The sequence below is a fragment of the Choloepus didactylus genome, chromosome 11 (assembly GCF_015220235.1).
Source record: "Choloepus didactylus isolate mChoDid1 chromosome 11, mChoDid1.pri, whole genome shotgun sequence".
Lineage (NCBI taxonomy): Eukaryota > Metazoa > Chordata > Mammalia > Pilosa > Megalonychidae > Choloepus > Choloepus didactylus.
Window position 1 is genome coordinate 24,120,711 of NC_051317.1, and position 15,686 is coordinate 24,136,396.

General features: G+C 43.5%; 1 protein-coding gene across 3 annotated transcripts in view; it reads left to right on the top strand.

Moving 5' to 3' along the window:
* PDCD6 (programmed cell death 6) overlaps window positions 1-12,176 on the top strand; it is a 43,706-nt gene extending 31,530 nt beyond the window's left edge. For all 3 annotated transcript variants that reach the window (XM_037799160.1, XM_037799161.1, XM_037799162.1), the window contains 2 exons: window positions 6,602-6,711; window positions 11,568-12,176. In XM_037799160.1, the coding sequence (XP_037655088.1) occupies window positions 6,602-6,711; window positions 11,568-11,666 (209 nt within the window). In that variant the 3' untranslated portion in view covers window positions 11,667-12,176. The remainder of the gene's footprint in view (window positions 1-6,601; window positions 6,712-11,567) is intronic.
* Window positions 12,177-15,686: the final 3,510 nt, after the last annotated feature.

Consider the following 15,686-nt stretch of genomic DNA (forward strand, 5'->3'; position numbering starts at 1 on the left):
GGTAATTTGGGATGTAACATTCTAAATATGTCTGTTAAGTCTAATTCACTTATCACATTGTTTAGGTTCTCAATTGCCTTATTTGTCCTCTGTCTGGTTGTTCTGTCTATAGAAGAGAGTGATGTATTAAAGTCTACCACTGTTGTCGTAGATGTGTCTGTTCTCCCCTTCAGCTTTGCCAGTGTTTGTCTGACGTACTTTGGATCTACTTGATTGGGTGCATAAACATTTATGATTGCTATTTCTTCTTGGTGATTGGCCCCTTTTATTAATATATAGTGTCCTTCTTTGTCTCTTATGACATCTTTGTATTTAAAGTCGTCTTGTCTGATACTGGTATTACTACTCCTGCTTTCTTTTGGCTGCAGCTTCTGTGGAATATTTTTTTTCCATCCTTTCACTTTCGGTCTATTTGTGTTGCTTGGTCTACAAGTAGTCTCTTGTAAACAGCATATTGATGGATAATACTTTTTAATCCATTCTGCAAGTCTGTATCTTTTAATTGGGGAGTCTAATCTATTCTCATTCAATTTTATTGCTGTGAAGGCAGTTCTTGAATCAACCAACTTATCTTTTGGTTTTTGTTTGTAGGATCTGTTTTTTCCCCTATCTCTTTTTTTCTTTAAGTTACCCTTACTAATACTCCTCAGTTCTGTGCCCTTCTCCAGTCCTGTCTCTCCTTTCTTTTTTTCTCAGCCAGCGGAACTTTGCAGGGCAAGTCTCTTGTTAACAAATTCTCTCAGCATTTGTTTGTGAAAATTTTAAACTCTCCCTCAATTCTGAAGGAGAGCTTTGCAGGCTAAAGAATTCTTGGCTGGCGATTTTTCTCTTTCAGAATCTTAAATATGTCATATTACCTCCATGGTGCCCATTGAGTAGTCAGTACTTAAACTTAGGTGTTTCCTTTGTATGTGGTGAATTGCCTCTCGCTGCTTTCAGGACTTTCTCCTTCTCTTCAGTATTTGACAGTCTGATCAGTATATGTCTCGGAGTGTGTTTATTGGGATTTATTGTATTTGGGGTTCATTGGGCATATTTATGTCTTTTAGAAGGGTTGGGAAGTTTTCCCCAACTATGTCTTCAAATACTCTTCCTAGCCCTTTTCTTCTGCAACACCAGCGACTCGTAACATTTGTGCGCTTCTTGTTGTCCATCATTTCCCTGAGTTCCATGTCAAATTTTTTTTATTTTTTTCACCATTTGTTTTGTGCATTTGCATTCGATTGCCTTGTCCTCTAGTTCACTTATTCTTTCTTCTGCCTCTTCAAATCTGCTGTTGTGTGTCTCTAGTATATTTTTAATTTGGTCAAGTTTATTTCCATAAAATCTGCTATTTTTCTATTTACTCTTTCAAATTCTTCTTTATCCTTTTCTATAGTCGTCTTGATGTCCTTTTATATCTTTATCCAGCCCATTGAATTTGTTTTGCAGATTTGTGTTTACTTCTTTGATTAATTTCTCCAAGTTCTGTGTCTCCTCTGGCAGACATATGGTTGTTTGGATTGTCCTTTTTAATATGGTTGCTTGGGTCTTCATGTGCTTTGTGATTTTCTGTTGGCTTCAGAGCATTTGCTTATCTTGATAACATTACTTTTGGAAATAAAGGATTTTTTGAACATTTACCCATAATTTGGCAGAGCCACAGCTTGCTGGAGTGCACATTCCCTTGTCTTCCCAGCAGATGGTGCTTTTGGGCCACCTCTCACCCTCAAGCCAGCTGTCCCCCAACCGCCTGTTCATTGGGCAGGGTCCAAACGAGGTGGGAATCCAATCATTGCACCAGTTCTCTGTGTGCACTGGGAGCTGCCAGCCCTGGAGGTGGGCATGGGCCCTATGCAGTTCAGCAGGGAGGCTGCTTAATGGCATTTTGGTTCTGGTGACTCCCGGACCTCTGTGTGGGTCACTCTGGGGCTGTGGAGCTGCAAGTCTCACCCTCCAGCTCAAATGTGCCCTGCTGCCTGCCTGCCCTGTGCCCACAAGCCTCTGGGTTGTTGAAGGGGTTCCTGGTGCTTCTGTGTGGCACACTCGCCTATCACTGCCTCTTGCCCATGCACACCACGGACTTCTGTGGAGGGAGAGTAAATGCAGTCAACACTGGTCCACTGCCTCCCGGGTTCCCTCCTGGGAGCTCCTGGCCATGTGGCCGTGGAGGATCATCTCTCCAGCTAATTGCTAGATGGGTGCAGGTAGTGGATTGCCGCTCACTCCTCTGCTCAGTGGTTGCTTCACTGCTGTCAGCCCCCGGCGGTGATCTCAGCTAAATAAACTCACCCTGTCCTTTGAAATGCAGTTTTTCCACTTTCTCATCCAAGATCCCACCACATATTGTAGAAGTTCTTCTCTGGCTACTTGCACCCTGGAACCACTGTCCTGGGCATTCCTGCCTTTTCTCTAGTTTCTTTCATGAAAAATTTTTCTCTGCCTCACCCAGTCCACAATCTTCCAGGAATGAAAGATCATTTTGCCATACATAGAATTCTTGGTTGACAGTATTTTTTCTCTAAGGACTTCCACTGTCTTCTGGCATCCATAGTTTCTGACAAGAACTTCTATGTTAATTTTATTGGGAAGGCCTTTTATATGAAAACTTGCTTCTCTGTTGCTGCTTTCAGAATTCTTTGTCTTCAGATTTTGACAGTTTTGGTAAGTCTCTCTTGTCGGTTTCAGTCTATCTTGATTGGAGTTCAGTGAGCTTCCTGAATATGTATATTCATGTCTTTCATCAGATTTGGGGAGTTTGGGACCATTTTTTTTAAATACTTTTTCTTCCCCTTTCTCTCTCTCTTGTCCTTCTGGGACTCCAGTGATGCATATGTTGGTACACTTGACAGTGCCCCACACGTCCCTCAGGCTCTGTTCATTTTTCTTCGTTATTTTTTCTTTCTGTTCCTCACCATGTGATTTCTATTGTCTTATCTTCAGATTCCCTGATCCTTTCTTCTGCTTCTTCAAATCTGTTGAATCTATCTAATGAGTTTTTCATTTCAATTACTGTACTTTGCAGCTCCAAAATTTCTCTTTGGTTCCTTTTTCTAAAATCTATTTATTTTGTTAGTGTTTTTCCAATTTCCCTTAGTTCCGGGTGTGTGGATTCCTATAACTCACTGAACATTATTAAGACAGTTGATTTAAAGTTTTTGACTAACTGATCCAGTGTATGAGGTTCCTCAGGGATGATTTTCAGAAAAGTCATTTTTTTCCTGTGAATGGGCCATACTTCCGTGTTTCTTTATGTTTTGTCATTACGTATTGAGAACTGCACATTTAGAGTATTAGGTTTTTAAACTCTGGGAACCTAGTTTTCCCAAAAGGTTCCTGCCCTTTTTAGGGTCTTCTGCTCTTTCCTTAGTGGGTTTGGAATGGTGGCTGCCCTCAAAGCTGGAGCCCATCAACTGAAGTAGGTGATCAAAAAGTGATCAGTGGCCTGGCTACACCTCCTGGACTTTGTAGGCCTGGGTCTTTTTTGTCCACTCTGGCAGCAGGAGCCTGGGCTGCAGTGGCTGCTGCACAGAGTGTGAAATTCAGCCGTATGCTCTGCAGTTTACCAGCTCGTTCCTCCAGCTTCTCCCTGGCTGCTGTGCCGTGTCCCACCAGACCCCAGAGTTCTGAAATTGTGGCTTCGGCCATTGTCCTGGGGGAGGGACTGACTCCTGGAGCCTCCTGCTCTGCCGTCTTCCCACAGCCCTCTTCTCAGTCATTTATTTTTTAAACATTTATTACTGAACTTCTATATGCCAGGTACAAAGCACCTGGAAATAGAAAAATGAACAAGGCATGTTCCTCACCATCATTTTAAGAGGGGAATAGAGATTATTTGATGGAAGTTTAATTTACATATAGAAAAATGTACTCTCTTGGTGTATAGTATTAGATGTTTTAACAAGGCAGTCAAGGTCTAGAACATTTCCTTCACTCCCCAAATTTCCTTGCTGCTTTTTGCAGTCATCCCTCCCTCCACCCCAGCCTGCGCAACAGCTGACATTTCAGTTATAAAAAAAAAGTATAGTGAACCACCATTTATTGAACACTCACACAGCAGTTACCCATCCTTTTGCTACATTTGCTTAATCCCCTTTTTATCGCTGAAGCATTTTAAAGCAGTTCCAGGGCCTTCTCCCAGCATCTTCCATTCTGCATCTCTAGCACACGTGCTTAGGAACTATCAAAAAGTTAGTTAGAATTTTGTTTCAAGAATGTCTTTTTACAGTAGTTTTGCCTGAGTTAGGTCCAAGCAAGGGCCGTAAACAGTTTGCCCCTTTCCTCCTCCTTTTAATGCCATTGGCTGTTGAAGAAACCCAGTCCCAGCCTGCGATTTGCCGCATGTCTCTGCACGTGTTATGGGACTCGTTCTGTTCCCATGTTTCCTGTGAACACTCAATTGATGTCCAGCTCTGTCTGATGTGTGCTGTGGCTTCCAGGCTGTCCTGGTGGCTGGAAAGTGTCCTTCTGTCTGTCTGTCATCCAGCTCTTCTGTCTGTTGATGGCCTCTGCCTGAATCCGTGCTGCACAAGGGTGGTCCCGAACAATACTAGGTTCTCTTGTAAAGAAGTGTCATTTACCCTCCAGGCTCTCTGGTCTTGAAGTGCAGATGCCTTGCAAGGAGACATCAGTGCATCTTCTTTTGCCCCTTTCAGGGTAAGGTGTTGATTCCCTCGTCACTGCTGGACTGAGGCCCAGGAAGGCTGGGGCGTGGCTGTGAGACCATGGTGGGTGCCAGCTGTACGGGCGCCTTTGCCCGGGGTCTCACTGGAACCCTAAAAGCGTCCTGGGCTGTGGGAGGTGGTGCTCTTTGTCGCAGAGGAAGAACCCAGCTGAGGTGGCGACAGCCCCCATCAGACCCCGTGGCTGTGCTCTTGGCTGCTGCTCTTGGAGGAGGGTGGGCCTGGTGGAAGTAAAGTCATCCTGTGGGATAGGTGGGATGCTTTTCTCAGCAGGTAGAAGAGATGGTTTGTGTGGGTGTCCAGCATTCTCCATGGCTCATGAGCAGTTTCCAGGGCAGGCAGCTTTACCCCAAGGAGGAGAGTGGTGCAGAAAGGAGCATCCTGGGCGGACGTCTGTACCCTGGTGCCCCCTGGTTCCAGCCATGGGTTGTGTTCCACGGCCCCAGGGCCGTGCACAGGGGCATGTCTTTACTGATTAATTTGAACGTGTTAAATTTTTTACATGGATATTCTTTACAAAAACTCTTAAAGAACAGGTTATTTGAGGTTTTGGCTTCCCAGATTCTTTTTATAGTTCTTTTGTTCATAATTCTTTTCTAGTCTGACTTCTTTGTGTTTTGTTTTCCTGCTGTAATACTGATGACCAGGGAAACTGGAAGTTAAATCTGGAGACTGTGGGAGGTGCTTCTGTTGTCTGTAGACTGTCCTGATATCTGCCGTGGTCCTGTCTGCCCTTCCCTAGTCAGGGCCAGAGACAGCAGCTGTCTCCTGACTGGATTGGGGGCTTGGAGGGACTCCAGCACACACTTAGGAGGCTCCCTTAAATTTAAGCCATAGAGTTGGGGTAAAGTGCTTTGGCCTATCTGGAAGGTACTTTATAAATGTTTGCATGTTTGAATCTTTGTCAGTAAAGTGATTATTCGTCCAGGTAATTAACTGTGAAATTCACTCAGACAGTAGGTGTACACATCCTTGCAAAGATTCCAGCAAGACTGAAAAACCAGTAAAACTATTTTGGCACCTGGATCTTGCCTCCTGAATAAGTAAGGTCGCACAGTAACTGCAGGTGGTGGGACTGAGGGAGGAGGGGAAGGGAATAGGTGAGGCATTTGCTCTTGAAAGCTGCTGCTCCCAGCAGGTCTGGAGGGCAGCCCGGCCTGGCCCGCAGCCCTGGACCACCAGGTACGCCAGGCCTGGAGAGGCTCCCCAGCTGGAGACCTTTTCCAAACAGGATTCAGTGCCTTGAAACTGGGGTTAGTGACTCTGCAGTCACAGTGGGTGGTTTTGACCTGGGAGGCCAGCTTACCCCTTGTAGTCTTTAATTTCCTTATGCCAGAGAGAAACCGATTTATGTGGGGGGTGTCCTTTGATTTGTCTCATATTTCCTTAGGTTTGCATTTTGTTTAGTTTGAAGCTTTCTGTGATATTATCTTATCTTTCAAAGTACTCTCTAGTAAAGGGTATCCTGGGGATACTGAGTTATTGAGAACCTTCACATCTGTATTAGTAAACATAACAAAATTCATCAGTGAAGGGCTTTTTAAAATGGTAGCTCCACTGAATTCAAGGAACTAAATTTGGGTAGCCTATGGGATTGTCATTTTTGTGGATACTGTATAATGAGTATTGTTAATTAACGTCAATCAGTGAGTATATGTAAAATGACTTTGGGTTTTTAGCCCAGGGATGGCTTCTGAGTTACTCATCATCCTTCCAGGAAGGTGACAGTTGGTCTTCCTGGGCCACTTCACAGAATTAGAAATAGAAACTTACTCAGATGGATTTGTGAAGAAGACTTCCATTTCTCAGAGTGAACTTGCACGTTTTATTCCCTACCCAGCACTATATAGTTTGTTATTAGCTGTTATAAAAGGCTTGTGGGGTATTTTGGAGGGAAAAGATAGGACATTGTTGCAAATTTTCTGATTTTTTTCTTCAAGGGTACCGGCTCTCTGACCAGTTTCACGACATTCTTATTCGAAAGTTCGATAGACAGGGCAGAGGGCAGATCGCCTTCGATGACTTCATTCAGGGCTGCATCGTCTTGCAGGTAACTGGGGGGATCTCAGGTGGGCTTATAGTGAGGTGTCAAAACTGACACAGGTGTGGGTCTTGACGTTTAGGAGGACGAAAAGAGAAGCGTGTTTTAGAACTGGCAACTTCAGGGTCTTGCGTTGATAAACAGTTTCTAGAGCTTATAAAAGTTAGTCTGGTCTTAAGTGAAGGTGTCAGCAATCAAGTGTGTTCCCCTTGGAAACATTGTAGGGCAGTTGGAAGAGGTGATTTTTTTTTTTAATATCCAGTGGGTTATCTCCATGTATACATGTCATACTGGATGTTTACAAGCAGCTGTGTGTGAGGGAGGCCGTGACCTTGAGCTGATTGACACGTGGTCTCAGTGGGGCCTAAAACCTTTCCCATGCACAGTGTGGGCCAGGGTCCGGCTTTCCCTGCCAGGCCCCACACTGGGGTCTTCCTGTTCCTGCAACTCTGCCAGCGAGCCGCAGAGGCACGGAGAGCTTGGAGCCTGCTGGAGGGGTCGGAAGCCGGCCCTGGCAGCTTCCACAGTGGGTCCCCCTGATGCTAGAGAGAGATGTAAGCTTTAGCCAGGCAGTCGATTTGTAAGCTCTTGTATCTCTTGCAATTTCCTCTGGAAAGAAAGAAGAGGTGGGAAAAATGAAGAATAAAAAAAAAAAGAAAAATGAAATAAAACAAAATACAACAAAAAGGTCAGACAACAAGAACACCACCAAGAGTCCCATACCATTCCCTTATGTCCCACTCTTTTAGACATTTAGCTTGGGTAAATTGCCTGTGTTACACTTAATGGGCGTACCTTTTAGCTATAGACTAGTTTGCATTGATTGTATTTTTTCCTGTCTACCAAATGAATGTTGACTTTCATTTGTTCTCCCCCATGTAAAAACATTCATACTTTTGAACGTTTAGTCATCAGCATTCACCACTCTAGGTTTTGCTAAGATATACAATCCCAGTCTTTATCTTCTTTCTTTCCTTCTGGTGTCATACATGCCGCTAACTTCCTCTTTCAACCATCTCCTTTCACTCAACGTAATGTCTACTGTCTACCATTCTGTCTTTTGGATCTTATAAGCCATATTTTATTTTATTTTTCTTTTCTTCTCTTTTTTTACCCATAACTGATATTCTTCATTTCTACACTCTTCTCCAAACATGTCTCTCCTTGCTTTTCCTATCTGCCTGAGTGCTCCCTTTAGTATTTCCTGTAGAACCGGGTATCTTGTTCACAAACTCTCTCAGTGTCTGTCTGAAAATATTTTAAACTCTCCCTCATTTTTGAAGGACATTTTTGCTGGATATAGGATTCTTGGTTGGCAGTTTTTCTCTTTAAGTATCTTAAATATATCATACCCACTGCCTCCATGGTTTCTGCTGAGAAATCTGCACATAATCTTACTGAGCTTCTTTTGTATGTGATGGATCACTTTTCTCTTGCTGCTGTCAGAATTCTCTCTTTGTCTCTTTGTCTTTGACATATAATAATTGATTATTAATGTCTTGGAGTCAGTCTGTTTGGATCTATTCTGTTTGGGGTACACTGTGCTTCTTGGGTCTATAATTTTATGTCTTTCATAAGAGGTAGGAAATTTTCAGTGATTATTTCGTCTTTTATTGCTTCTGCTCCTTTTCCCTTCTCTTCTTCTTCTGGGACACCCATGACACATACATTCACGTGCTTCATGCTGTCCTTCAATTCCCTGAGACCCTGCTCATGTTTTTCCATTCTTTTCTGTTCTTTTGTATGTAGTATTTCAGATGTCCTGTCCTCCAGTTCATGAATCTTTTCTTCTGCCTCTCCAAATCTGCTGTTATGTCTCCATTGTGTTTTTCATCTCTTCTCTTTTGCCTTCTAAAATTCCTACATGTTCTGTCATTTGTTTTTTCAAGCTTATGAATTCTTCTTTTATGGCCATCCAGTGTCATCTTTGTATCCTTCATCTCTTTTACCATATTTTCCTTCATCTTGTTGACTTGATGTAGAAGATTTGTTTGAACGTCTAATTAGTTGTTTGAACTCTTGTATCTCGTTTGAAGTGTAAACTTGTTCCTTTGACTGGGCCATATCATTGTTTTTCCTAGTGTGAATCATAATTTTTTGTTGTCTAGGTATCTGGTTTCCTTGATTATACCCCAATCAGATTTTCCCAGACCATACAGGCCCACATCTCACAAGGAGGCTGTATTCAGTATCAAGTTTCCCTGAGGTGAGACCCAGCAGGTTGTCAGACTTTACAGTGAGGCCTCTAGACTTTTCCTATCCTGCCCGCCCACAGCTCCCCCCTAGTGTAAAGAGGTGCAGTCCCTTTAATTCTTAGGAGACCATGTCCTGGCCGGGGGGCCACAGGTGTCAGAAGCCAAGCTAAAATTGTTTCTGGTTTGTTTGTCTGAATTCTCTGAGGGAGGGCCGCCACTTGAGCTGGACCCCGCCCCCCATTTTCTTAGGGAAGATAAGCCTTTTAGGGAATTTTCTCCTATACTCCTTCCTTTGTGTCTCTAAGGATCTTAATTCCACCCTTGCCTGGGTCAGCTCTGGCAATTGAAAATGCTGAGGCTTTCTCTAATGAGCTTCTTAAAATGCAAAAAAATAAAGAATAAAGAAAGAAATCCTCTTTTCGGAGCCAGTCCCCAGCCCCCCAGTTTTGCTGGTCAGCTGGAGTTGGTACCCAGTTCTGTGTTCACCTTTTCTTAGGACACAGCCCTTATCCAGTATTCTGAGCTCAGGCGTCTCCAAAAGCATCTGTTTTTTATTCATTTTTTTTTTCTGTCATCCCCACCTCCTCTCTTCCAGGCCCACATCTCACAAGGAGGCTGTATTTAGTATCAGGGTTCCTTTCCTGCTTGCTCTGGGTTTGTTTGTGCTTATAGCTTATATTCAGTAATCCAAATTTGTTAATTAAAACTGCAGTTGGAGCTTGGTTGCGTTACGTTCCATTGCACCTAGTAGCCTGCTTCTTTTTCCTACAGGGGAGTGTTTCAGCTCAGGCTGCTATGCCAGTAGGAAAGGGGTGCCAGCTCCGCAGTTTGGGGAACTTTCCTTACAGTTCTGTGGTGCGATCTCAGGTTGCAGTCTCAGCCATTCCAGGCTGGTGTACTAAGTATGTCCAGTCACAGATGTCCCCCAACAGTTGTTCCAGACTGTTTACTAGTTGCTCTAGGTGACCAATTAAATTCCACACCTCCCTATGCCACCATCTTGCCCCGCCTCCTCCTGTATTGGCTTTTTAAAAGGAAAATGTATTTGAAAATAAAGTGAGACAAAATTCATTTTAAAAAAATGTATCTGGTTAAGTTGGTCCTTTGTTCATCAGCAATTTGTCAGGCAAGTGTGCTAACATTTAAATATTCAGATTTCTAAAATGGAGAGAGCCTCTACCCCATCTCTGCCTCACAGGGTTCCTTGTGAAGTTGGATTGCATTTAAAAAAAGAAGCTGTGTAAATATCTAGTAATGTGCTGCATCTTGGAATTGCTATGGGGTGAGCAGATTTTCATTTGAAATTATGTCCCAGAAGTGTCAGCTTGGGGCTGTACGGCCTCTCGCCCATGAGCTGTACCTCAGGAAAGGCTGTTGGGGCCTGGCCGTCCTCAGGGCCCAGCTCTGTCTGCAGGGCGGGGTCCCATCCCTCCTGAAGAATGACCCTGAGCACCAGACTGGTGGAGGGGACGGGGAGCGAAGAGGAAAGTACCAGGTCTCACGAAAAAAAAAAAAAAAAATTCCTCAAAAGCATTTCTCTTCATCTCTTTTTTGCAAAAAAGTAAAAGACTTAGAAAAAAAATTTTTTAACAAAATAACATGAAAACTTTTAGAGCTCTTGGAAAAATACAAATAAAGTTTAAAAAGGAAGAATTGTCCAGAATTCTTCAAGCCAGAAAGCTTCTGTTCGTGTGTTTGTTGCTTGGTACCAGCAGTCTCCACGTGCGTGCGGGAGCCACTGCTGCTCCCCGTGGGCACTCACTGTGCCCGGGGGCGAGTTCCCCGGCGCCAGAGCAGCGACCACACAGCAGGAATGCGGTGGTTCATGGTTCCCAGGCCAGGAGAAGTTCAGGATCGAGGCATCCTCAAGGCAGTGCTTCCTCCTGGAGGACCGGCACCGGGGCTGGTGGCCGGGGTCCTCGGCGCTTCCCCTCTGCTCACTCCAGGTTCTGGGCCTCCAGCGTCTGGATGCTCCCGTGGCTTTTCTCTGAGACCATCCCTACGAGGCCTTCAGTCATAGGAGCAAGACCCACCAGGTTCTCTTAGGCTACTCCTAACTGAAGTCACCTGTCTACAGTGGGTTCACCCACAGGGACAGATGAAGTTTAGGAGCACACTTTTCTGGGGTGCACAGCTCCAGCCCCCCAGCACATTCTCTCGGGAAATCTGCATTCACCTTCCCAGGGGGGCTGCTGTGGCCTTATTGGTAGACAAGGAGCTGAGTTCCGGGACCTTCCACATGGGTTCCTATGTGAGTGGAGCATTGTTTTCTTCTGTTTGCCCGGGAATTTGGTGGCTGTTTTTTCCTGTGGTTCCAGCTCTTCAGCACACCGGGATGGCCGTGCTGGGTCCTGTTGGGGGGGCGGGTGCAGGAGGCCTGAGCCATGGTGCAGATGCAGGGGAGCAGGAGCCCCGAGTGGCAGGGCTGCTGTGGGTTCTGAGGGGCCCAGGAACGAAGGGTCTGCAGCTCAGATCTGCAATCCCTTACCAGCTTCTTCTATTCTGACCCATCCCACCTGATCCCAGAGGGACCCCCACCTCTCCAGGGTGCCCCACAGTTCCTCCTGTGCTCTTCTCCACACATGGCCCCACTAGGAGAGATTGGGTTCCTAAATGTTGTTCCTCCATCTAACGAGCATCAAGGTCTGAATGACTGTTTTTCTTCCCCAGAGGCTGACAGACATATTCAGGCGCTATGATACGGACCAGGATGGCTGGATCCAGGTGTCCTACGAGCAGTACCTTTCCATGGTGTTCAGCATCGTATAGCAGCAGCCGGTGCGGACAGCAGAGGGACTCACGGAAGAAGGACTGGAAATGCCAAACCTCTTCTCCTGTCACTAATGAAAAAGAACACGGATGCAGTGCGAAGCTGTTCTTCCTTTAAACTTTATATAATTAACTTAGGGACCTGTCTGTATATATGTGGATAAGCTGACCAGTGGTTTTGCACTCTTAACAATAGCTGTATCATTATTCAGATACAAACATTGATTTGGTGACTAATTGTGCCACGAGGTAAATGTAATAATGTTTCCAATACTTTGCAGAACACAATGCATCATGTGCTTTTCTGATATCTCCAGTTCTATAGTGGAAATACTTTTATTAGCCAATAGGAATTTTAAATGATACAGAATTTGAACATAAGGCTTTTCACGTGCCTTCCTTTTCTAAAAAAGGAGTTTATTGTATTCATTTGAATATGCAATGTAAGCAGTCAAGTAAATGGCAGATTCCTGGTTTACAACTTTTCAAATTAAAAAAGTTGGAAAAATGCGCCCTGTGTCACATGGTTTGTTCCAACCCTGTCCCAGGTGTCGACAGCTGGGATGAGTTCATTCCCAGGCACCCCGGCTTTGCTCTAGAAGATTCAGAGATCCTTTTGTGAAGTGCCGTGAGGGGAGGTGGTTAAATTCCACAAGACTTTGTCAGGAACAACAAATCCAAATTTAGTTTAGAAAGTTGTGAATTTCTGTTTCTTGAAAGGAGGAAGGAACTATCATTTGTTATCATTCATTATTTTATTATGCCCGTGATTGTTTTATATATATATATATATATATATATATATACACACACATATATATATATATATACACACACACACTTTTTTTTAATTGAGATTGTTCACATACCATACAGTCTTCCAAAGATCCAAAGTGTACAATCAATTGCCCCAGTGCCATCATACAGCTGTGCATCCATCACCACAATTATTTTTTCAATTTTTAGAACATTTTCATTACTGTAGAAAAGAAAGAAACCCAAAAAACGGAAACTCAAATCCTCCCATACCCCTAATCACCCCCCTCCATCATTCATTCATAGTATTGGTAAAGTACATTTGTTACTGTTGATGAAAGAACATTAAAATACTGCTAACTGTAGTATATAGTTTGCAATAGGTATATGTTTTTTCCTATATGCCTCTCTATTATTAACTTCTAGTTACAGTGTCATACATTTGTTCTAGTTCATGAGAGAGAATTCTAATATTTGTACAGTTAATCACAGACATTGTCCACCACAAGATTCACTGTTTTATACATTCCCATCTTTTAACCTCCAACTTAGCTTCTGGAGACATATGTGACTCAGGTTCCCCTTTCCATCACCTTCACACACCTTTCAGCACTGTTATTCTCACAAAGTGCTACCATCACCTCTGTCCATTTCCAAACATTTAAGTTCACCCTAGTTGAACATTCTGCTCATAATAAGCAACTGCTCCCCATTCTTTAGCCTCATTCTATATCTTGGTAACTTATATTTCATGTCTATGAGTTTACATATTATAATTAGTTCATATCAGTGAGACCCTGCAATATTTGTCTTTATTTGTCTGTCTAATTTCACTCAGTATAGTGCCCTCAGGATTTCTTCATCAACCCATTTTTTTAAGACAGTTTTGTTCACACACCATACATTCCGTCCTAAGTAAACAATCGTTGTTCCCTGTATAGTCATGTATTTATGTATTCAGCACCATCACCACTATCTATATAAGGACATCTCCATTTCTTCCACAAAGGAGGAGGAAGAGTCAAAGAAGGCAGAGAGACAAAAGAAAAAGAAAAGAGAGGAAAAAAAGCATGACAGCTAGAAAGCATCAAAAGGAAAGATAACATTAACCTAAAGTAGAATCGAGTCAGACAACATCACCAATGGCAGGAGTCCCATACCCTACCCCTATTCCCCCCACCCATATGCATTTAGCTTTGGTATATTGCCTTTGTTACATTAAAAGAAACATAATACAATGTTTCTGTTAATTATAGTCTTTAGTTTGCATTGATTTATTTTCCCCCCAGTCCCACCCTATTTTTAACACCTTGCAATGTTGACATTCACTTGTTCTCCCTCATATAAAAACATACTTGTACCTTTTATTACGACCATTGAGCACCCTAGTTTTCCCTGAGTTATACAGTCCCAGTCTTTATCTTTCGTCTTTTGTTTTGGTGTCCCACATGGTCCTAACCTTCCTCTATCAACCATGCTCACAGCCATCTTTGTTCAGTGTACTTACATTGCTGTGCTACTATCTCCCAAAATTATTCTCCAAACCTCTCACTCCTGTCTTTTCCTTTCTGTCTGCAATGCTTCCTTCAGTGTTTCCTGTAGAGCAGGTATCTTGTTCAAAAACTCTATCATTGTCTGTTTGTCTGAGAATATTTTAAGCTCTCCCTCATATTTGAAGGACAGTTTTGCTGGATATAGGATCCTTAGTTGGTGTTTTTTCTCTTTCAGTATCTTAAATATACCGTCCCACACACACACACTTCTTGCCTCCATGGTTTCTATTGAGAAATCCGCACATAGTCTTATTAAACTTCCTTTGTATGCGATGAATTGCTTTTCTCTTGTTGCTTTCAGGATTCTGTTTATCTTTGACGTTTGATAATCTGATTATTGTATCTTGGTGGAGGCCTATTCAGATCCGTTTGAGGTACATTGCGCTTCTTGGATCAATAATTTTATGTCTTTCATAAGAGATGGGAAATTTTCATTGATTATTTCCTGTATTGCTTCTACCCCTTTTCCCTTCTCTTCTCGTTCTGGGACACCAATGACACAAACATTCCTGCTTTTGTTTTTGTCCTTAAGTTTCCAGAGACATTTCTCATTTTTCCATTCTTTTCTCAATCTCTTCTTTTGTGTTTAGGCTTTCAGGTGCCTTGCTCTCCAGTTCCTGAGTGTTTTCTTCTGCCTCTTGAAATCTGCTGTTGTATGTTTCCATTGTGACTTTCATCTCTTGTGTTTTGCCTTTCATTTCCATAGATTGTGCCAGTTGGTTTTTTGAACTTTCAATTTCTACCTTATGTACGCCCAGTGTTTTCATAGTACGCTTCATCTCTTGCCATATCCTCCCTAAACTTTTTGAATTGATTTAGTATTTGTTTAAATTCCTGTATCTCAGTTGAAGTGTAAATTTGTTCCTTTGACTGGGCCATCACTTCGTTTTTCTTAGAGTAGATGGTAGTTTTCTGTTGTCTAGGCATCTGGTTTCCTTGGTTACCCCAATCAGTTTTTCCCAGACCAAAACAGGCTCAGGTCCCTGCGGGTATCTTAGAAGATTGACACACCCTGTGAGGCCTCAGGTCACTGTGCTTTTCTGCCCAGCAGGTGGCGCCTGTCAGCCTGTACCTCCAGACTGGTGTAGGGAGGTGTGGCCCGTGGCTCTTTTCCCCCAGGCTCTGGGGTCCGGTTCTGAATGGAAGGCAGGTAGTAGAGCTGGACCCCACCTCTTTCCCCTTAGGGAAGATAGACGACCTAGGGGGAGGTTATTAGCATTTGAATGGACTCTGCCTGTGCTATCTCCACCCTTGCCTGGGTCAGAGCGCTGGAAACTGAAAATAGCTGAGGCTTTCGCCACTGAGCCAAAAAAGGGACAGAAAGTCCCCTTCAGGGCTAGTCCACGGCCACCCTCCAGCTCTCCAAGGTCATTTGTCACCCAAAGCCTCTGCTTGTTGGGGATTTGTAGCTTATATTTAGTAGTTCACATTTGTTATTTAAACCCCCAGCTGGAGCTCAGCTGAGCTATATTCGCTTGCTGGGAGAGAGCTTCTCTCTGGCACCACGAGGCTTTGCAGCTCGGGCCCTGGTGGAGGGGTCTCCTGACTTGGATCCACAGATTTTACTTACAGATTTTATGCTGCAATCTTGGGCATTCCTCCCAATTCAGGTTGGTGTATGATGAGTGGATGGCCACGTTTGTCTCCCCACAGTTATTCTGGATTATTTACTAGTTGTTCCTGGTTGTGTGTTAGTTGTTCCAGGGGGAAT